General features: G+C 50.2%; 1 protein-coding gene across 12 annotated transcripts; it reads right to left on the bottom strand.

Annotated features, from left to right (window-relative positions):
* Positions 1-3328: 3328 nt before the first annotated feature.
* On the bottom strand, positions 3329-22060 carry NLRP8 (NLR family pyrin domain containing 8). Of its 12 annotated transcripts, none has more exons than XM_044931058.2 (12): positions 21902-22060; positions 19520-19963; positions 18752-18826; positions 16654-18253; positions 14072-14242; positions 13552-13719; positions 11738-11893; positions 9426-9596; positions 8433-8603; positions 5078-5273; positions 4805-4995; positions 3329-3801 (listed from the first exon to the last, which is right to left on the bottom strand). In XM_044931058.2, exons 2-12 carry the CDS (start codon positions 19890-19892, stop codon positions 3672-3674), a joined length of 3402 nt encoding a protein of 1133 aa, XP_044786993.2. In that variant the 5' UTR covers positions 19893-19963; positions 21902-22060; the 3' UTR covers positions 3329-3671. The 12 variants fall into 12 exon arrangements, with proteins under 12 accessions (XP_044786993.2, XP_044786997.2, XP_044786996.2 ...); XM_044931062.2 differs by having other exon boundaries at positions 4825-4995; XM_044931061.2 differs by having other exon boundaries at positions 19520-19940; positions 21902-22045.
* Between the last annotated feature and the right edge of the window lie 268 nt (positions 22061-22328).

The following is a 22328-nucleotide window of genomic DNA, read 5'->3' as shown; positions in this document are numbered from 1 at the left end:
AGTGAAAGTGAAGTTGCTCAGTCGTGTCCAACTCTTCGAGACCCCATGGACTGCAGCCTACAGGCTCCTCCGTCCACAGGATTTTTCCAGGCAAGAGTACTGGAGTGGGGTGCCATTGCCTTCTCCGGGAAAGCCCTCTATGGTATCTTTAAGGAGTCTGTGTAATACAATGTGCCCCAAAGGTGGCTCACCTCAAGACGGTGTCCCTCCTTGCTTTATTTAGCAAAGTGGGGGTCTCTGAGGTCCTCCAAGGGAGTGTATCAGTGGGGGGGGGTGTTTTATGGATTTAAGCTGTCCACCTCCCAGCCTGCTGACCCCAGGGAAAGCATTTTGGGGGCTACTGTTCCTCATTCACCGTGAATCCTCTCACCTGTACGTGATGTGTCAAACTCTGGGCTTTGGAGAACAAGTTAAAACCAGTTTTCCCTTTAGAGTCTGACTTCGGATGGACCTTTATTTCTGTCTGACTTTGAAAGAGTTGAGTGGGGGTTGGGGTGGGGGTTGAGGGTCCCAACTGCTCTGACTTTTACAACAGAGTCCCTTTATAGTGTAGAGAAGCTGACGCAGGTCATACCTGGTCATCACTTTATGTAGAACAAGATGACTGTTCCAGAATGTAACCAAGCGGGCTCTGATAGTTCTTAGACTTTACCTGGCTTTGATGACCTTGATGATTTTTGAGTACTTGTCAGAGTTTCCCTGGTGGCTCAGACAGTAAATGCAGGAGATGTGAGTTCGATCTCTGGGTCGGGAAGATCCTCCGGAGGAGGGCATGGCAACCCACTCCAGTATTTTCGCCTGGAGAATCCCATGGACAGAGGAGCCTGGTGGGCTATAGTCCTTGGGGTCGCAAGAGTTGGACATGATTGAAGCCATGAACACACAGGCGTTTTTGTAGGATGCCCTTCTAGTGATATTTGCCTTGATGTGTTTTTCATAATTAAAATATAGTTTTGAGATTTGGGGAGGGGTAAAGTACCATTTTTAATCACATCACATCAAGAATAAATATCAATACAGCACAATTTGTCAGCGTTGATATTATTCTTGGTTAGCTGGTTGATGTGTCTGTCGGGTTTCTCCACTGTAAATCTGCCCTGCTTTTCCCTACCTTTCCATCCTTCACTTTTTGAGTGGGAGTCACTAGGCATGGCACACACTTAAGGAGTCGGGGGAGTTCACCCCTTCTTTTGACAGCAGAGTGTTTACATCAGTTATTTGGAATTCCATGTGGAAGACTTGGCTATTCTCCCACATTTATTTATTCATGTACATATGTTATAGAATCATGTGCGTTTGTATTTCATCACAGCGCCGGCTGAGCCCCGCGTCACGCTGCAGCTTCCCACTGGTTCTCCGTTGTGCTCATGGTAAAGGGTGTAAGTTTCCATGCAGCTCTCAGTTCTTCCCACCCCCTCCTGCCCCTGCTGTGTCCACAAGTCTGTTCTTTGTCTGCATCTATTCCTGCCCTGCAAATAGGCTCACCTGTACCATTTTTCTAGATTCCATACATATGCGTTGTTGTTCTTCAGTCGCTCAGTCATGTCTGACTCTTTGCGACCCCGTGGGCTGCAGCATGCCAGGTCTCCCTGTCCATCACCAACTCCCAGAGTTTACTCAAACTCATGACCATTGAGTCGGTGATGCCGTCCAAACTTCTCATCCTCTGCCGCCCCTTTCTCCTCCTGTCCTCAATCTTTCCCAGCATCAGGGTATATGCGTTAGTCACGATGTTTTTCTGACTTAAAGTATCGTCTTCCACCTAGCTTTTAAAAATGGTTTGCCGAAACCCTTTGGGGACATCAGGGCTTTTTAGGGCATGGGTCACTCATCTCTTTGGCCCTGCAGTAAACCTTCCTCTGCTCCACACTGCAACGTTTCAGTTTGTTTCACTTCCGTGTGCGTTGGGCACATGAACTCATGTTAACAAAAAGAAAATGACTGTACGACTGCTTTTGAGGTCTTTGAGTTCTAGATGCTGTCCTAACTTTTAACTAGTTGTGTGCTAGTTAGCCGTGTTTGCTGTACTGTGCTCCCTCGTGTCCAACCCCAGGGACTGTAGCCCGCCAGGCTCCTTTGTCCATGGGATTCTCCAGGCAAGGATACGGGAGTGGGTTGCCATTTCCTTCTCCAGGGGATCTTCCCCACCCAGGGATCAAACCCTCGTCTACTATACTGCAGTTGGATTCCTTACCACTGGGCCCCCAGGGGAGTCCTGGGCTAGATGGCTAGAACCCAAAAAGCCCATAGTCTGGGGAACTCCCAGCTGGTCCAGGGGTAGGACTCCACGCTTCCACTGCCAAGAGCCCAGGGCTCAGTCTCTGCTCGGGGAGCTGAGGTTCTACAAGCAGGGTGGCTGGAAAACACCAGAGCAAAGTCTGTCCTGGGTGGTACAGTCCTTCCAGGAGGTTGCACAGGAAGCCACCTTCATGTTGTACAACTTCTCAAGGCCCTAGGATGATAACTGGGGAGGCAGAATTGAGGAAACCACCCTCTAGACCCCCAGTCTGGGCCCAGGCCCATCCTAGTATAAGTCACAGAGAAATTCCCTTTGCTTTACTCTATTAATGGACTAACCTCCTTTAAAAAGTTGAGAGTCACACTTCACTTTTTTTGTTGTTGTTTTCAGCTCAGTGGCTTAGTTGCTGCACAACACGTGGAATCCTAATGGACCAGGGATTGGACCCCTGTCTCCTGATCGGCAGGCAGACTCTTTACCACCGAGCCACCTGGGAGGTCCACCTTTCACCTTTTAAAAAGAGTTCCTTAAACATGAGGTAATTTCCCTTTTCCATTGCTTGCTATATTATCTTCCTTGGATTTTTCTCCCCCGAAACTTTAAGCTTTTTATTTTGTGTGGGGTATATGATGTTATGATATTTTCAGGTGAACAGGAAAAGGACTCAGCCACACATATACATGTATCCATCCTCCCCCAAACTCCCCTCCCACCCAGGCTGCCTCGTAGCACTGAGCAGACTTCCCTTTGCTGTCAGTGGGTCTTCTTGGTTATCCATTTTGAATACAGCAGTGTGTGCATGTCCCTCCCACACTCCCTAACTGTCCCTCCCCTCACCTGGCCCCCAGGGCAACCATAAGTCCGTTCTCTAAGTCTGTGAGTCTCTGTTTCGTAAGTCAGTCCATTTTTATCATCTCTTTTCGTTCCACACACAAGGGATGTCACATGATATTTCTCCTTCTCTCCCTGACTGACTCCACTCAGTAGGACGCTCTCTAGATCTGAACCCTCTTTCAAAGCAAGATGTCTTCCTTTGTAACAGTTGACTTTCAAGTCTATTTATAAATAAACACTCGAAACATTTTCTAATTGCATTCATGCACATTTTTAATTCAATTCTTGCAATACCCCAGTAGGTGAGTCTGTGACACTGTTAACAGGACATATTCAAAGACATCTGGAAGCCAGGAGTAGACATGAGCTGGAACGCTCCTTACCATGGTGACCCCAATTCCATGACTAATCTCTGTTGGACACACAACCTTCAGTATCTCCCAGGGGGCTGTTTGCAGATCATGCTCCATAACATCTCCTGGAACTAACTGCACCATCCCAGACTCAGAATGGCCCACAGACAAGGCAACCGATTCCCGATTTTCATCAGGAAAAAAACCCACAACTATATCCAGGGCAGGGGGCTGGGGTCACGAGATCAAACCATCCCTGAGGCCTGATCACAGAACTCATCTGTCCAGTCCTGGACCATCTTCAGGACATCCTTGTTCACCACTGGGCCCTCCAGTCTTCTCGTCATGTCCACTCCATTGCTTTGTTTCTTCTTCCTGTGAAACATAAGAATCAGTGTATGCTTTTTTTTTTTTTTGCAGTCCTGGAAAAATACATAAATCCTCTAGAATAGAACTTCAGCACCCAGGAGATGGATAAATGCAATACTGCCTGTCAGATCAGTAAACAAAGGATGTCACAGGCATCAGCGGTTGCAGGTACAGCCAAAGGTGAGCTGGTGAGCCCCGAGGGAACTCAGGAAGGAACAGCTGCCGTCCAGCAGCCATCAGACTGCACCCACTCCCCACAGTGAGCCCTGAGGAAACTCAGGACGTGAAAACAGGATCCTGGCCCCAGGGAGCTGAGGTGCACATCAAAGGAATGGTTGCAGCGAGCCCACAGTCTTCCAACTTCCCATACACATGCTAAGTCACGTCTGACTCTTTCTGAACCCATGGACTGTAGCCCATCACGCTCCTCCGTCCATGAGATTCTCCTGGCAAGAATACTGGAGTGGGTTGCCATTCCCTTCTCCAGGGATTTTCTCTACCCAGAGATCAAACTGGGGTTTCCTGCATTGCAGGCAGATTCTTTACCACCGAGCCACCTGGGTAGACGAGAACATGCATACACTGCTATATTTAAAATAGATAACTGGACTTCCCTGGTGGTGTCTAGCAGCTAGGACTCCGTGCTCCCAGTGCAGGGGGCCCAGGTTCAGTTTCTGGTCAGGGAACTAGATCCCACATGCCAGAACTAAGATCCTGAGCAGCCAAATAAATAAATATTTTTAAAAATAAAATAGATAACCTACAGGACCTATTGTAAAAAAAAATTAAATTTTTAAATGCAAAAAAAAAAAAAAAAGAGCAGACGGGAGTATCCGGGTCCACTTTCTCATCACAGACAAGCAGGAGTTGGAGTGTGGCAGCCCCATGAGGGAACTGTAGACCCCCAGCAAAGGGGTGCAGGATGTGGCCGCCTCCGCCAGCAGCACCTCGGGCCCAGGGTCGCCCTCCCGACAAGGCGCCTTCCCTCCCAGGCCTGTGGCTGCCGCACCGGAAGCTGCGGGGACGTACAGGACGACCTCGGGGCGGAGCACCCTCTTCAGGGCGGCGTCCTGCAGGAGCTTGGCGCCCCGGAGCCCGACGCCGTTTCCGCTGAGGTCCAGGTGCCGCAGGGTCCGGTTGTGGAGGAGCACGGAGGTCAGGGCTGGGCAGCAGACGGAAGTGAACTGGCACTCCTCCAGCCTGCGGGAGGGAAACAGGCCGCGGCTGAGCGACGGCCAGCCGAGCTGTTCACAGCCCGGAAGGCATACTGTGGCCGGAATACCTCATTTCCTTCTGAATAGTCTAATGCTTTCAAACTGTGGTGCTGGAGAAGACTCTTGAGACTCCCTTGGGCAGAAAGGAGATCCAACCAGTCCATCCTAAAGGAAATCAGTCCTGAATACTCATTGGAAGGACTGATGCTGAAGCTCCAGTGCTTTGGCCACCTGATGCGGAGAGCCAACTCATTGGACCTGATGCTGGGAAAGATTGAAGGTGGGAGAAGAAGGGGATGACAGAGGGTGAGCTGGTTGGATGGCATCACGGACTCAATGGGCATGAGTTTGAGCAAACTCTGGGAGTTGGTGATGGACAGGGAAGCCTGGCATGTTGCAGTCCATGGGGTTGCATGGAGTTGGACACAACTTAGTGACTCAACAACAACAGAAGTTTTATTTTCCTTTTAAAAATTTTATATTGGAGCATAGTTGGTTGACAATGTTGTGTTAGTTGTAGGTGTTCAGCAAAGAGATTCCCTTGTACATATATATGTATCTTTGCTTTTAAAAATTTTTTCCCGTTTAGGTTATTATAGAGTGTTGAACAGAGTTCTTCCGTGCTACACAGTAGGTCCTTGCTGGTTATCTGTTGTATATATAGTAGCAGTTTTAAAAAATTAAACTGTATAGCACAGGGGACTCTGCTCCATGCTATGTGTTAGCCTGGTTAGGAGGGGAATCTGGGAGAGAATAGATACATGTATGCCTATGTTAGGGCCAAGTCCCCTCACTGTTCACCTGAAACCATCACAACATTGTTATCAGCTATGCTGCTGCTGCTGCTGCTAAGTCGTGTCCGACTCTGTGCGACCCCATAGACGGCAGCCCACCAGGCTCCTCCGTCTCTGGGATTCTCCAGGCCAGAATACTGGAGTGGGCTGCCATTTCCTTCTCCAATGCATGAAAGTGAAGTCGCTCAGTCGTGTCCAACTCTTAGCGACCCCGTGGACTGCAGCCTACCAGGCTCCTCCACCCATGGGATTTTCCAGGCGAGAGTACTGGAGTGGGGTGTCATTGCCTTCTCTGGTTAATCAGCTATACCTTAATACAAAGTAAAAAAGTTAAAAATAGATCACTTATTAAAAATATAGTTGATTTACAATGTTGTGTTAATTTCTGCTGTACTGCAAAATGATTCAAATATACATATATTTTTTTTTTCACTTATGGTTACCTGGAAATGTATTCCATACTTGCAAATATACTTCACTCAACCTAGGAGATAAATCAATATTTAAATCCCAAGACTAAATTTCTGGAGTAAAAGAATTGTGACCTGCAGTGGATTCCCTTCGAGTAGTTCATTATCAACAAAAATGAAATCCATTATCAGGATTAATCCTAGGAATTAAAGGTGTAACATAAAGTGATTTAAATGATCTAGACTTCAGTGATGTCACTTAAATGTGGAATATAAGAAATCACACAAGTGAGTAAAAATGCAAAACAGAAGAAATCTCACAGATATAGAAGACAAACTAGTGTTAACAAGGGGGAGATGGAAAAAAGGGCAAATTGACTAATTGAATTAAGACATACAAACTATTAAGTATAAAATCACTAAGTAACAAGGATGTATTGTACAACATGGGGAATTGTAGCCATTATTTTAATAATGTTTAATGGGGTAAACATTAAATGTAAAAATACTCTGTAAAAATACTCTGGGTCCATACCCAGACGTAGGGCTGCTGGATCATGTGGGCCGTGCACAGCCTGTGTCTCACAAACACCTCCCGTGATTCCCAGGAATGCTAGGGTTTAAGGACCATCATTCCAGGAAAAATTCTTGTATTCAGTGAAACATAAAGAAAATGTGTTAGTTTTAGACTAATACCTTAGCCGTAGATGGAGTCTTTCGAAATCAATGTTTATGCTTAGGGACTCTAAAAAAAAAAAAAAAAAAAGACTCTGTAAAAATACTGAATCACTATGCTGTATGCCTGAAACTAGTGTTATATGATAAGCAACTGTACTTCAATAAAAAAAAAACAAAAGCTCACATATCTGAGTGAAAAAAAGACCTAGACTTAGAACCCAGATCATACCAATAGTGAACAGAAAATGCAGGTAGGAAAGAGGCAAAAAAAAAAAGTGTATATGCATAATTGAATCACTTTGCTGTATATCTGAAACTGACACAACATTGTTAATCAATTCTAATAGAAAATTTAAAATAAATAAAAAATAACTCTAAAAAAGTTTCAACCTTTGTTACTGGAGAAGAGATGTTTCCAAATCTTTTCCAAATATCTGGAGTAGCCACTATAACAATTAAAAATAGGATAGATCCTTTTAAGTCACTGACTAGTATGATGTTGGCATAGAGACGTTATAAGAGAAGAAAAAATTACATACAGAGAAAAGAGTCCCTAAGCATAAACATTGATTTCGAAAGACTCCATCTACGGCTAAGGTATTAGTCTAAAACTAACACATTTTCTTTATGTTTCACTGAATACAAGAATTTTTCCTGGAATGATGGTCCTTAAACCCTAGCATTCCTGGGAATCACGGGAGGTGTTTGTGAGACACAGGCTGTGCAGGGCCCACATGATCCAGCAGCCCTAGGTCTGGGTATGGACCCAAGAAATAGAAACGAGAATATGAGAGTTATCTGCACCTCATGTTCACAGCAGCACTGTTTACAACAGCCATGATACGGAGCAACCTAGATGCCCATCGCCAGAAGAGTGGGTAAAGAAGGCGTGCTAGGCACGCACAGGGGGATACTGCGCAGCCGTGAAGCAGCAGCTGTGGCATGTTACACAGCAGCACACATCCCAGCCACCAAGCACAAGGAAACCCTGCCGTTTGTGATGACTTGGGTGGACCTCGAGGGCATAACGCTCAACGAGATAAGCCAGACACACACAGACAAATGATGCAAGAATTTGCCTTTCTAACAACTTCCCAGACAAAAACACTCATAGTCTGAGCCACTTCCCACGTGGCTCAGTGATAAAAAATCCACTTGCCGATGCAGGAGATGTAGGTTTGATCCCTGGGTCAGGAACATCCCTGGGAAGAGGAAATTGCAACCCACTGCAGTATTCTTGCTGGAAAATCTCATGGACAGAGGAACCTGGCAGGCTACAGTCCGTGGGGTCGCAAAGTCGGATGCTACTGAGCAACCACACACACACACACACACACAGCCCACAGGGTCACAAGAGTCAGACAATGACCGAGCGACTGAACAATATTTGAGGACTACACTCTGAGAACCACTGCTCTGAAGCTTCTAAGTCCTTTACCCAAATGGATGGCAAATCCCAGCAATGCAAAACACATCTCCACATTCTACCCTGAGAATTTTACAGACCCCGGGTCCCAAAGGAAGCAATGGGGACAGCTTACTCGAGAACCTGGAGGCCAGAGTCAGGGTTCAACAGGGGCTGACACAGCAGGACCACGCCGCTGTCCCTCAGGCTGTTACTGCCAAGGTCCAGACTTCTCAGGGTTTTATTTTTATCAAGAGCAGATGCTATATCTTGACAGCACTCGGAGGTCAGGGCGCAATTCCTCAGCCTGCAAAGAAACACCAACCAAACGCCTTTAAGCTTATTTTCTGCCTTTTGTATTGTTTTTGTAGAACAGCTTTACCTAAATATAATAATTGATGCTTTCGAACTGTGGTGCTGGAGAAGACTCTTGAGGGTCCCCTGGACAGCAAGATCAAACCAGTCAATCCTAAAGGAAGTCACCCTGAATATTCATTGGTGATGCTGAAGCTAAAGCTCCAATACTTCGACCACCTGATGTGAAGAGAAGACTCATTGTAAAAGACCCTGATGCTGGGAAAGACTGAGGGCGGGAGAAGAGGGCGACAGAAGATGAGATGGTTGGATGGCATCATTGACTCAATGGACAAGAGTTTGAGCAAGCTCCGGGAGACGGTGAAGGACAGGGAAGGGAAGCCTAGCGTGCTGCAGTAGATGGGGTTGCAAAGAGTCAGACACGACTGAAGTCATTTAGCACACATGCACAGCATCGCTGAAAAGAATTTAGCATGATCTGGTGTTGGAACTGCCTCAAGCTAATGGCTCCTGCAGTGACGAAAAGATGTCAGCATCTCTGACATCTCACAAAGCTGTGCCTCTGTGATTCCCTGCTGGGTCGCCTGGCACATAATCTGAGAACTCTGTCCCTAGCTAGTTTGCCCCTGAAACTGAAACCACTGCCATCCTCCTCTCTGTTACGCTTTCTTCCAGTATGCACACAATGCCATGCGTGCAGTAGGTGCTTGATCAATCCGTGGCATAAAGGAACATATAACATACACACGGCAGTCTCTCCCCACTGCCCTATTCTTCCCCAGGGAGTTCCAGAGAGCAGTGTCTAGGGACTTACACCAGCCTCTGCAGAGGAGACGGAAAATGTCCCAAGATGTTCCAGAGCTGCTTCACCCCGTCATCCTGCAAGGCGTTTTCTGCCAGGCTCAGGTGGGTCAGACTCTGGTTACTCACGAGAGAAAAGGCAAGACTTCCGCAGGAAAGCGGCGTGAGGTCACAATTCTCCAGCCTGTGGGTGAGACACTCGCAGTCGGGATGCAGTTTAATTTGTTCCCTTGACTGGGTTTTTCCTGGTCTCCTGCTGAAACTCAACGGTTTCCATCTGGGCTTCCGATCTAAAGGCAGACGTCTCCTCCCACTTCTGTGACCACCTCTTAGGGCTTCCCGGGCTTAAAGAAGAGGACTGGGGGTCATGATGTGAGAAGAAATTGTGGATCAAGAAAAAAGTTATAGAGAGGGATGAAGAGGGTGAGAAAGTGACCAGCAGGGAGTCTAAGAGTGAAGACATTTATGGAGATGACGTGGGAAGAGACAACATGTCTGAAAGTTACAGAAAGATGGAAAGGTGCCCTGAAGACGTAAGGCAGGCCTGCGTGTTAGAGAAGCTAAGGTGCAGCGGCTTCCTTGGAGGTCCAGTGGTTACAGCCCTGCGCTTCCACAGCAGGGGCACGGGTTTGATCCCGGGTGGGGGGATCTAACCTCCCACATGCCCTGTAGCCAAAAAGCAGACAAAAAAAACAGCTAAGGTGGAGAGGATGGTTCTGAAAGCGTTTTCATCCACAGCGAAGGAGGGCAGATGTAAATAAGAAAGTGTCTGCGGTTGGGACTTCTCTGGTGGTCCAGTGGCTAAGCCTGCACGTCCCCAGTGCAGGGGCTCAGGTTCGATCCCCAGTCAGGGAAGTCGATCTCACATGCTGCAACTAAGACCGGCTCAGCCAAATAAAAATTAAAAAAATTTAAATGTTACAAAAATAAAATGGAGGAAAGAAAGTATCTAATGTTGGCATCACTCGGTTTGGTGACAGCTGATCCCTGGACTTGCCGTGGTGATCGTTCTGTGAGCTAGAAAGTACCAGGTCACCAGAAACTCACTCAGGTTGTGAGTCAGTCATCCTTCAGTTAAAAAATAAAATCTAGTGCTTGAGTTACACGTAAACAGCAGCATGTCATTTTCCCCTCAACAGATGGGCCAAAGCCGGAGCAGTAACAAGAGTCTGATGAGAATTTGGCGTGGGGGGATTTTCACACGCACCGCAGGTGGGCCTGCAAATTGGTACGTGTGGTCTGGAAATGAGCCTGGTAATCCTGAAGATGAGCGCTCTCCGTGACGTGGCAGTTCTACGTGTGTGTGTGTGTGAACAGCTCAGGCCTCAGCGGCGGATAAGACAGACACTTAGACTGTTGCGTGTTCATACACACGTTACCGCTCAGCACCAAAGAGGAACAGCCTGTAGAAAAGCGAAACACAGGAGATGTCGGTTGGCTGGGAAAAGCACACACGGCTGATGAGGCCGCTCAAGAGCCCGAGGGTCTGCAGACCCGTGCTCCGTGTCGTCCGTGTGTGGCCGTGTCGCGGCAAACACAGGTAGGGAGCCTGAGCCCACCTCCAGATGGGGCGGGGTGGGGGTTCCGGGGCCAGGGCCACCCGTGAGGAGGGAAGACGGTGCCGGCGAGGTTCCAGTGCGAAGAGGGGCTGATGATGCGCCAGGATCGCTGTGCTTCTACCTCCCGGGACAGCAGGTGCGGACACGTGCTGGGCTAGAGCCCTGTCTGTGTCTCTGTCTGTCTCTCCCATTGTCTGTCTGTCTCTGTCTCGCATTCTCCCTGCCTCCTTGTCTGTCTCCCTGTCTGTCTCTCCATCTGTCTCTCCATCTCTGTCTGTTTGTGTCTCTCTCTGTGTGTCTTTCCCTGTCTCTGTCTCTCAGTCTCTTTCTTTCTGTCTGTCTGCCTGTCTCTCTCTGTCTGTCTCTGTCTCTGTCTCCCTGTCTGTCTCTCCATCTGTCTCTGTCTCTCTATCTCTGTCTGTCTGTCTCTGTCCGTCTCTCAGTCTCTGTCTCTGTCTCCCTGTCTCTCCATCTGTCTTTGTCTGTCTGTCTCTGTCTGTCTCTGTCTGTCTCTCTGTCTCTGTCTGTGTCTGTCTGCCTGTCTCTCTCTCTCTGTCTCTGTCTGTCCGTCTCTCAGTCTCTGTCTCTGTCTGTCTGTCTCTCTGTGTCTCTGTCTCTCTCTCTCTGTCTCAATCCTTCACTGTCCCTCCCACACCATTAACAATCACAAGACTTTGCTTTGTTCCGTGATGCACTCTCCCCCCTTTTCTGTTTTTCTCCATCTACCGACCATCTGAGGCACAGCATGGCACCCGGTAAGACTCACGACAGCCTCTCCAGCTGGGGCGCCAGCACGGGGGGACACTGCTCGCCCCTCTCCAGGGAGACACGTCTCAGCATCAGGGTCTTCAGATGGATGTTCCTCTTGAGACTCCTGGTGAGCTCAGCTCCGTTGGTGGGGTCGAACGGGCAACCTTCCAGCCTGCGGGAGTCACAGCGACAGCAGCCCTGAGCTCCCGGGCGGCGTGGTGCCCCCAGCCACCTGACCTTGCATCCTCCTTGGCCCTCGTCCCTCCCCAAGAGCCGTGGGAGGGGGCTTCCATCCTCCCTGGGTGAACCCGCATCCATTCAGCATCTGAACTGCACATCACCAACGGAAAACAGGCTTCCCTGCTGGCTCAGCTGGTAAAGAATCCACCGCAACGCGGGAGACCCCGGTTCAATTCCTGGGTTGGGAAGATCCACTGGAGAAGGGAAAGGCTACCCACTCCAGGATTCTGGCCTGGAGAATCCCATGGACTGTGTAGTCCACGGGGTCACAAAGGATCAGACACGACGGAGCGACTTTGACTAGCACAATAGAAAACAACACACGAGGGGCCGTGACGAACGGGCGTGGGGTAACCGTGGGGCTCCAATCCCAGACAGGGACTCTGCCTGCCCTTGAGCACATCTTCTTTCCACGTTTATCCGCCAAACCACCTTCAGGATGAAGAACCAGTGGACAGAGTGGGGGCTGCAGGCAGGGGGCGGGGTGGAGGAAATGATGGTTAAAGGGCGCAACCCCCCAGTTATAAGGTGACTGAACTCTGGAGATCTCTGGTCCAGTCTGCTGATGGTGGTTAACTCGATGGCCGTGTGCACAGAAGTGGCTAACAGAGCTGATCTCAAGTGTTCAAACGGCGGCTTGTGAGCCGGCCAAGGGGTTAATTAGCCTGACGGTGGTGAGCGGTTCACAGTGCGTGCATGTATGAGACCATCATCTTAAAAAAGAAGCTGAGTGAACGGTCACAAATAGGAATGAAAGGCTGCCATTTGCAGCAACAGAGATGGACCCAGAGATGATCATACTGTGTGAAGTGAGTCAAACACAGACATTTTGGTATCACTTATATGTGGAATCTGAAGCATAACATGAAAGAATTTATTTACTGAAGAGAAAAAGACTCACAAACATAGGATACAAACTCACAGTTACCAGAGGGGAAAGGGGTGGGGAGAGGCAGAGATCAGGAGTCTGGGATGAACAGGTGTATGTTCAGAATAGATTATGTCCAGAATCGATCACGTTGCTGTACAGCAGAAGCAAAGACAATGCTGTAACGCAACTATAGTCCAATTAAACAATAAAGTAGATGAAGCAACCAGGGTTTCCTCTATAGCACAGAGAACTGTAGGGCTTCCCAGGTTAAGGACCCGCCTGCCAATGCAGGAGACACCAGTTCCATCCCTGGGTCGGGAAGAACCCCTGGAGGAGGGCCCGGCAATCCACTCTAGTATTCTTGCCTGGAGAATCCCCCTGGACAGAGGAGCCTGGTGGGCTACAGTCCATGGTGTCGCACAGAGTTGGACAGGACTGAAGCAACTTAGCACAGCACAGCATAGCCCAGGGAACGATCTTCAATATCTCACAATAACCTATAATGGAAAAGAATCTGAAAAAAAATCTATCTGCAGAACGGAATTGCTGTGCTGTACACCTGAAGCTAACACGATATTGTAAATCGATGACACTTTGATAAAAGAAGAAAGCTGGGTGAAACGAGCAGCAACTGCACACAATGAGACGTCAGCCAGACTGAGCCTGCGACCAGCGCCCTGGGTGCCGGCGTCCTCTCCCCGCCGCGCCTTGGGCCTCACCTGAGAAACTGCAGAAAACACCATGGGTGTTTCAGGGTGTTGCAGAGAGCGTCTATCACTTGGCATCCCACTTCCGTGTCTTGTATTTCCAAGTGTCTCAGGTACTGGTTTTCCACCAAAACTCTGATGATGCCTTCACTCACCACGAGAGAGCCCACACGCTTAAAGCTGAAGAAGCAAGCGGTGGCAGTTATCACAGCGTCCTACGAGCCCATCAACCCTGAACACTCTCTGGAAGGATGGATGCTGAAGCTGAAGCTCCAGTACTTTGGCCCCCTGATGTAAAGAGCTGACTCCTTGGAAAAGACCCTGATGCTGGGAAAGAGAAAAGGCGGGAGGAGAAGGGGGAGACAGAGGATGAGATGGCTGGATGGCATCACTGACTCGATGGACATGAGTTTGAGCAAGCTCTGGGAGATGGTGAAGGACAGGGAAGCCTGGCGTGCTGCGGTCCATGGGGTCGCTAAGAGTTGGACACGACTGAGTGGCCGACACGGAGGTCAGGCTGACTGGCACTCACATCAGTTTCCGGAGGTTACAGTGGGGATGCCTCAGTGCTGCGGCAAGAGTCTCCACGGCCTCCGTGTCCATCACACTGTCTCTCACAGTCAGGACTTCCAAACTCTCGTGTGTCTTAAACACAGAGCAGAAGTCTTGCCACCAGAGAGAACGCCTCTCACTGCCTTCTGGTCTGTGTGGGAGTGAAAAAAACAAAAACAAAAACAAAAACAGAAAAAATGGCTCATCAGTAGCGATTAAGCTCGAGAAAACCTACCAGCAAACCCAGGACTTACTTATGATCATGGATCCCTTTGGGGCTTTCCTGAGATGTCCTCATTTAGAAAGTGGCCCAGGAGACTTGCCTGGTGGCCCAGTGATTAAGAATCTGCTTCGCAATGCAGGGGGTGTGGGTTTGATCCCTGGTGGGAACTAAGCTCCCACATGCCTGCAGAGCAGCAAATCCCCGCGCTACAGCTACTGAGCCCAGGAGGCACAGCTGGAGCGTCTGCGCTGCGAGGGGAGATCCCACACGATGCAAGCAGGAAGCCGCTGCCGCCACCCAGACCCCACGCAGCCAAATGCATAATACATACTTAAAAAATAAATACAAAGTTGCCCAGCAGAACGGCTCTGAGACTTCTCATTCTATTCCAGGAGGATTTGTGGCCCCACTTACAGTTTAACGTGACTGAGGGAGAGAGAGCTGAGCTGTGATCAGTCAGGATTTATGTGCAGGCAGGAATTAGGTCACCAGATAGAAATCATATTCTTACTGTGTGCCTATGAAATTGTCATTAAGGAGAAACGCCTTGAAGCAAGTCAGAGAAGGAGAAGTATCATATGACACCCCTCGTATGTGGATCTAGAGAGAAATGATGAAAATGAGCTTACGAAACAGAAAGAGACTCAGACTTAGAGAACGAACTTATGGTCCAGTTCAGTCGCTCAGTCGTGTCTGACTCTTTGGGAACTTATGGTTAGCAGGGGGGAAGGATGGGGGGAAGGGATGGTTAGGGAGTTTGGGATGGACATGCACACGCTGCTATTAAAATGGAGAACCAACAAGGACCTTCTGTAGACACAGGGAACTCTGTGTATGTAGGGCTGAGTCCCTTCACTGTTCACCCGAAACTATCGCGGCATGGTTGATTGGCTCTACCACACATAAAGTAAAACGTTTTAAAAAGGAAGAAAAAACTCTATAAAGGAACAGAATAAGGGGAAAGTATCATTATTACTATTAGGGCATGGTGAGCACAGAATCTAAACTCTCTCCCAACAGCAGCGTGTTCAGTGGTTCGGCTCTGGTCTTCGCCTTCACTCTTCCCTGTCAGAGACCCCACTGGACAGCACGTGCCTGGAGACTGAAAACATTACAGTGTGTACAGAATGAGGGGGACAGACAGGGGAGCCCCACAGAATGAGGGGGACAGACGGGGGACCCCACAGAGTGAGGGGGACAGACGGGGGAGCCCCACAGAATGAGGGGGTGATAGAGGGGGGACCCCACAGAGTGAGGGGGACAGATGGGGGGAGCCCCACAGAGTGAGGGGGACAGACGGGGAGCCCCACAGAATGAGGGGGTGATAGAGGGGGGAGCCCCACAGAATGAGGGGGACAGACGGGGGAGCCCCACAGAATGAGGGGGACAGACGGGGGAGCCCCACAGAGTGAGGGGTGACAGATGGGGGGAGCCCCACACAATGAGGGGGACAGACAGGAGGGAACCCCAGGTGCGTGAGGGGGAGGGCACTCGGCATAGCAGGAAGGAAGGTGATCTGTGCATCTTGCTTTTTTGTTCCAGTATTTTCTCGGTTTTAGTGGAACTCAGCAACCCCAGGAATACTGTCTGTCCTGTTATTTTCCCCCCAGCTTAGGAGTTACTTTCTCTTCCATTTTATGCTTTTCCACCAGCAGTTTGGGGCTTCCTTGGTGGGTCAGCTGTAAAGAACCTGCCTGCCAGTGCAGGAGATGTAAGAAACATGGGTTCGATCCCTGGGTCAGGAAGACCCCCTGGAGAAGGACATGGCAACCCACTCCAGTGTAGTCCCCTGGAGAATCCCATGGACAGAGGAGCCTGGCGGGCTACAGTCCGTGGGGTTGCCAAGAATCAGACACGACTTATCAACTAAACAACAACAGGAGGTTTAGAATGCCACACACTCTTAGACACGTGGGTCAGTGAAAGTGTACCAAATGTTCACGACAACCCTCAACCGAGACATAAACGTTTGTTTCCTGCTCATGTTTTCAACGAAGCCATATTGTTTCAAGCAGAATTTACTCGGAATATGACTAAACACATGCTCTGCAGAACATTTAACCCAGCACTTCCTTTAGTTGCATGAGAGAGAAAAAAAATACACGAAGTTTCTCTAGTTCACTGATGGTCTCTGGGGTTCAGATAATGAAGTCACCACTGAGCCCACCACTACCAATTCTTTTTTTTTTGTTAAACCAGAACGGCCGGTTTATAAGACAAACTCCCATGCGCAAGGGATCCACTCACGACAGGCGGTCACCCTTGATGCCCAGGAGATGCTAGACAAGGTTCCCCAGCAGGACCTCGAATCCCACCGAAGGAGAGATTCGAGCACTTACTGGGGGGAAGGAAGAGGGCCTGGCAAGAGGCTGGTGGCTTTGGCGACGGCCCAGGCGACGGTCAGTTCTAACTCCCGCAGCTGTCGGCAGAACTTGAGGCAGAAAGCGGAGACCTGCAGGTCTCTGATCTTGCTGATGACCAGCAGAGACTTACGGTGGTCGTGGAGGATCTGACCCACGAAGACCTCCTCCCGGATCTCGTGCAGACAGTAGAACAGCTGGGGGAGCCCGTGGTGTGGGGTTGGGGGGTCACCGTCGGGCGGCATGGTGGCGACCTTCAGCAGTTTCCTCTTGTTCCCCAGGGACACCTTGCACCCAAACAGCTGCTCCACGGCTAGGGCGCACGTGTCATTCAACAGGCCAAACAGGAACAGCGCCATCCCGGCCAGGTGGTTTTTCCTTCTCCCAGGATGAGCAAGCAGCTGTAAGATGCGGAAGTGGTCCAACACTTGGAAATTCCTGAGCCTCTGTGGGAAGCAGAGGACGAATAGCAGGGCAGCAAAGAACTCCTGGAAGCTCGGGTGGGCGAAGGCGACGAGGTCCCCGCCGGCCACCGCCCTCCGGAGGACCCTCACCCCAAGAAACACCTCGATGTCCCTTTCGTCCAGTCTGGCCAGGTTGAGGTCCATCTCACTGAACACCCACTGGTTCTTCCACATGCCCTCCACAGCCAAGGAGCACAGGCGTTTCAACTGCTCCTGGGGGGTCTCGCCGACGACATGCCTCACCCTGGTTGGCAACAGGCTGGAGAGGTAGTGGATGAACACGGCCGTGGCGTTGGGGAATGCCCGCGGCAGGCTGCTTCCTCTCTCCATCTGTTGCTTCAGACAAGAGCAGACCAGCCAGCAGATGACGGGGACTCGGCACATGGAGAAGAGGACCGCGTTGCCCATGGCGAAACGCAAGGCTGCGTCGGCATCGCGCCTGTTTTTGAAGTACGACCTGAAGTACCTGGATCTCTCAGGTGCACTGAAGCCCATCAGGGTGATCAGAGAGGGACTGTTCAGAAAGGGGCTCACGGTCTTCCACAAGCTGAACCTCAGGAAGACGATGATCGTGGCATCAGGGAGCATCCTTTTGCTCAACAGACTGGTCAGGAGGACGGAGCCTGGCATCTTCTGGCTCCAGTCTTCTCTCAGGTCCTCCTGTCTGTCTATGAGGGTCAAGGTTAGTTCCTCGAAGCCATCCAGCAGGAGGAGGAGGTGTTCTGGGTGGGAAAGGATCCTAGACGCGAGAGCCGGAGACCCGGACAACTTGCAGGCGATCAGCTCGGAGAAGCTCTGCTCCTCCGGCCGGTCCATATCCTGGCAGTGGAGGTAGAAAGCGAGCCAGCCCTTGTGGGCGTAGAACTTGTTCTCTGCCCACTGCTGCATCACTTTTTTGGCTATGGTGGTTTTCCCGACGCCGGAGTCTCCCTGAAGGACCACGGTCTTGGGCTGTCTTCCTTGGGGCTTTCTGGGGAGAAGAAGACACTGCAGGAGTGTGTCTTCTCTGCAGGGCTCTTGGTAAAAGAAGTCCATGTTGTTCCCAGGCCAAGATGTCCTGTCCCACAGGGTTGAGTGCTCACTCATCACACGTGCCTTGTACTCCCGAATTTTATCTGCAGGAACGAGACGGGGGAGACACAGGGTCCAGCATCAGCTGTTTGTGAGAACTAACCGATCAACCAGAGAACGAGCCTCCGTGTCTACCGCCGGCTCTGGGACGCAGGTGCACTGATCAGGCACTTGTCCTGCAAGCCCTGGTGGTCCAGGGGCTAAGGCTCCATGCTCCCAATGCAGGGGGCGCGGGCTCTGTCCCTGGTCAGGGAACTAAACCCCACATGCCACAACTAAGACCTGGCACAGCCAAAAATAAATTAAAAAAAAAATAAATACGAAGAAAAAAAAAGACTGAATCCAACCAAGGGAGAGAGAGAAGGATGGTGGCTGGACTTCCTCCTGAGATGAGTTCACAAGCACTCCTTTATCTGAAGTTCTGATTCACAGAAGGGACACTGGGCACACCCGTTTGCAGCGCCCCCCACCTCAGGAAGCCAGCATCTCATCCGAACCCACCGCCTCTCGTCTGCCAGGGTCTACGCAGGGCCAGCACGTACCAGACTCATCTTCCTCCAAAGTCAGCTCCCTCTTTCTCAGGCTCAAGGCCTCTGGTTCCAAGTTAGGTAAAATTTCTGGAACAGACCGAAAAAACAAAAAGGAGGCTGTCTCATAGGCATGACAAGATGGACAGAAAGACAGAGCCGCCCAGAGGCAACAGGGCCTTTAAGGAGAGTGGCGGCCAGGCCATCCACAAGTCTCATCCTCTCATCTTCTTGGCGCAGAGAGAGGAAAATACCTCGGCTTCCATCACCATGTTGGGAGGTGAGAATGGTGCAGAGGCAGACGGTACCAGGGAGGGTGTTTGTGTGTGTGTATTCAGTCGCTTAGTCGTAATGTAAAGCCAATGTCAAAAGGGTGGGGAGGGGAGGGAAGTTCTAGAATAAAAGTGTTTTAAAAGCCGTAATGCGGGCGTGCTAAGTTGCTTCAGTCGTGTATGACCCTTTGTGACCCCATGGACTGTAGCCTGCCAGGATCCTCTGTCCATGGGATTCTCCAGGCAGGAATACTGGAGCAGGTTGCCATTTCCTTCTCCAGGGGATCTTACTGACCCAGGGATCGAACTCATGTCTCCTACATTGCAGGCGACTTCTTTACCATGGAGCCGCCAGGGAAGCCCGTACATGTGTGTGTATGTGTGTGTGTACACACACATATACACTCCACTTCTTGCCCTTGTTCAGCTGGCCCACAGGAGCATCTGAGAAAGCACTGAATTCTCCAGCCCCCAAGCCCACCCCCCTGCTCTGTTCTAGATGTCCTCTCACCGTTCAGCTCCCTCTGTGTCTGAAGACACAGCTCTGTCTGGTTCATCTTGGCGAAGATGTCACGAGCCACCTCCCAGGCACGTTGTCCCGGGAAGTACTCAGTCAGCAGATGAACCAGCTCCCCGCAGCGGGCTGACTTCAGCTGGTCCCAGGTGAGCGGGGTGCAGCCGGGTCTGGGGTTCTCCTCCACCAAAAGCTGCTTGAACCTCTGTAGATGCTCCGCGCTTACAGAAAGCATGAAAGACATGACTCCATTTCTGAAGGGGAGGGTGGAGGAGGAGGAGGACTCCAGCAAGGGAGGGGAGACACCAGAGGGGGACAGAGGGGAGGACGGGCAGGAGGAGGGGTCAGAGTTCAAGTTCATGTCACCCATGGTCACTCAGGGTTGGGAACCGCAGCACCGGCGGGCAGAGGGGACCAGCTGGAAGAGAAGACAGAGGCAGCCTGTGGAGACATGAGGTTACAGAACGTGAGAGCACCATCCCGGGGAGGAGGTTTATTTAGACTTGATGGAGCCTGGCGGCTTCCCTGGTGGTCCAGACCTAAAGAACCCGCCTGCAGTGCAGGAGATCCGGGTTCCATCCCTGGGCGGGGAAGAGCCTCTGGAGGAGGAAATGGCAACCCGGTCCAGTGTCCTTGCCTGGAGAATCCCATGGACAGAGGAGCCTGGCGGGCTGTAGTCCATGGGGTCACGAAAGGGTGTGATATGACTGAGTGACGAACACTGTAACCGGTGAAGCCTGTCACGTGCTGGATTTTCTCTTTCCCTCCCTTCCTGGGAAACTCTCTGTCCTGTGGAAAGACCTGGGGTCCATCCGGTGCTGGGGCTCAGCATTTAGACTCAAATCCACTCTGGCATTTATTCTTTTCTCACCTTTGATGGCAGGAATCTTATCATAGCTGCCGGGCACGGTTCTCAGAGAGACACCCCCAGAGGTACATTTAAGACAGCGCCTGGTACATCAAAGCGAGTAGTGACTCGGGCTTCCTTCTATTCCATGGTTATTTTAAAGACTCACTGAGTGTTTATAAAAAGCACCTGAAATCAACGTCTCCATTTGATTGTGAAACATTCAGGAGAGGGATGACGGTGAGACCTGTGTGACAACGGGGAATTTTTTAGCACTGCTGAACTGTACAGTTAAATGAGGTTAATATAGTAGGTTTAATATTGTGTCACTTTTACCACAATAAAAAAAAAAAACCAATGTCAAAAGGGTAGGGAGGGGAGGGAAGTTCTAAAATAAAAGTGTTTTAAAAGCCGTAATGCTTTTAGCCGTACTTGCTAAGTCGTTTCAGTCCTGACTCTTTGCAACCCTGTGGACTGTAGCCTGCCAGGCTCCTCTGTCCATGGGATTCTCCAGGCAAGAATACTGGACTGGGTTGCCATTTCCTTCTCCAGGGCATCTTCCCAACCCAGGGATCGAACCTGCGTCTCTTACGTCTCCTGAATTGGCAGGCAGGCTCTTTACACCAGTGCCACCTGGGAAGCTCAAACCCTGTAATAAGCAGATGCAATTTGTGCTCCTAGTTTAAATAAGACAGCTGTAGGAGATATTCTTAGGATAGCTGGGGAAGTTCGAATATGGATTTGATAATATATGGTATTAAAGAATTAATGTAAATATTTTTTAAAAGGTATGTATGTTATTCCCTGCTACCTATCTTCTCCACATCACATCCTTCTTCCACCGGCTTGCACCGGATTTATTGTGTGTAAAGAGTGGAATGTGGAGGAGAGAGAATGAAGTCTTTATCAGGAGGGGCTTGAGTCTCGGTCTACTTATGCTCACATCCTATTGCTTCTCTGAGTTTTTTTGTTTTTTAAGATTTTGGGATGTGGACCATTTTTAAAGTCTTTATTGAGTTTGTTACCATAATGCTTCTGTTCCATGCTTTGGATTTTTGGCCACAAGGCACGTGGGATCTTAGCCCCCTGACCAGGATGGAACCCGCCCCCTCCCGCCCCCGCACCGGGAGGTGGGGTCTCAACCGCTGGACCACCAAGGGGGCCCCTCTCTGAGTCATCTTTCCTTATTATCCTTCAGCGCTCATCCCCTCATCCGGGAACCTCCCGGTGGCTTAAGTCATCCCGTGCTGGGAGCTGACTCCAAGTTTTCTCTCTCCCTTTGCAGCAGTGGTTGTGGATAATTGCAAGCTCCCCGTGGATAAGAACCACCTCCACTCTTGATTCCGTTATTCTGCTATTTGAGCAAAAAGAAGAAGCCTAGGTTAAGAAAAAGGAAAGATCTTCAATATAACAACCAAACTTCACACCTCGAGGAACTAGAAAGAGAAGCGTGAATGCACGGGTCTGATCCAGTAACTGTGGGAAAGTGCCGTGGAAGACTAGGACGTAGAAAAGGAAAACAACCCACTCACCCCGAAGGGAGCTAGGCTTCCTGGCTCCTTCCTGTCACAGACATCTCCCAAAGCAGAAAGAGAAGGCGCTGGGCCGGCCCGCCGTCCACCTTTATAAGTTCTGGGCACCGCTCAGCTTCCGCCTTCGTTTCCCATTGGCTGCGGCTGGCACGTTGCCGCCTCCTCACCGCACAAGCTGGAAAGCATTTAGCATTCTGAGTGGGAGGCCCTGGGCTGCAAGGCTTATCCTCACGGGTGCTCCCATTTGGGAAGGACCTGCGCCCCTACCTCTTCGATTCAGCAGAACAAGCAACTTTAAAAAATTACAGGTTTGGGGAGTTCCCCCATACTCGTAGAGGGCAAAACGCCTGTCCTCAGCCTAAAGATGCTGCGTCCAGCGGTAAACCTCTAGAGCCATTAACCGGATGATCTTGTTCCCATGACCGTC

Source organism: Bubalus bubalis, chromosome 18, assembly GCF_019923935.1.
Source record: "Bubalus bubalis isolate 160015118507 breed Murrah chromosome 18, NDDB_SH_1, whole genome shotgun sequence".
NCBI classification, from domain to species: Eukaryota; Metazoa; Chordata; class Mammalia; order Artiodactyla; family Bovidae; genus Bubalus; species Bubalus bubalis.
The sequence above is the reverse complement of the archived record's forward strand: the minus strand, read 5'-3'. Positions and strand labels throughout refer to the sequence as shown.

Excerpts from the sequence above, each read along its gene's own strand:
- NLRP8 (XM_044931058.2), bottom strand. The coding sequence starts at position 19,892 with ATGGGTGACATGAACTTGAACTCTGACCCCTCCTCCTGCCCGTCCTCC. Across the intron at positions 11,894-13,551 it reads TGTTTTCTGCAGTTTCTCAG|GCTGGAAGGTTGCCCGTTCG; the intron begins GTGAGGCCCAAG and ends TGACTCCCGCAG. Across the intron at positions 9,597-11,737 it reads CCCCAGCTGGAGAGGCTGTC|GCTGGAGAATTGTGACCTCA; the intron begins GTGAGTCTTACC and ends TCTCACCCACAG.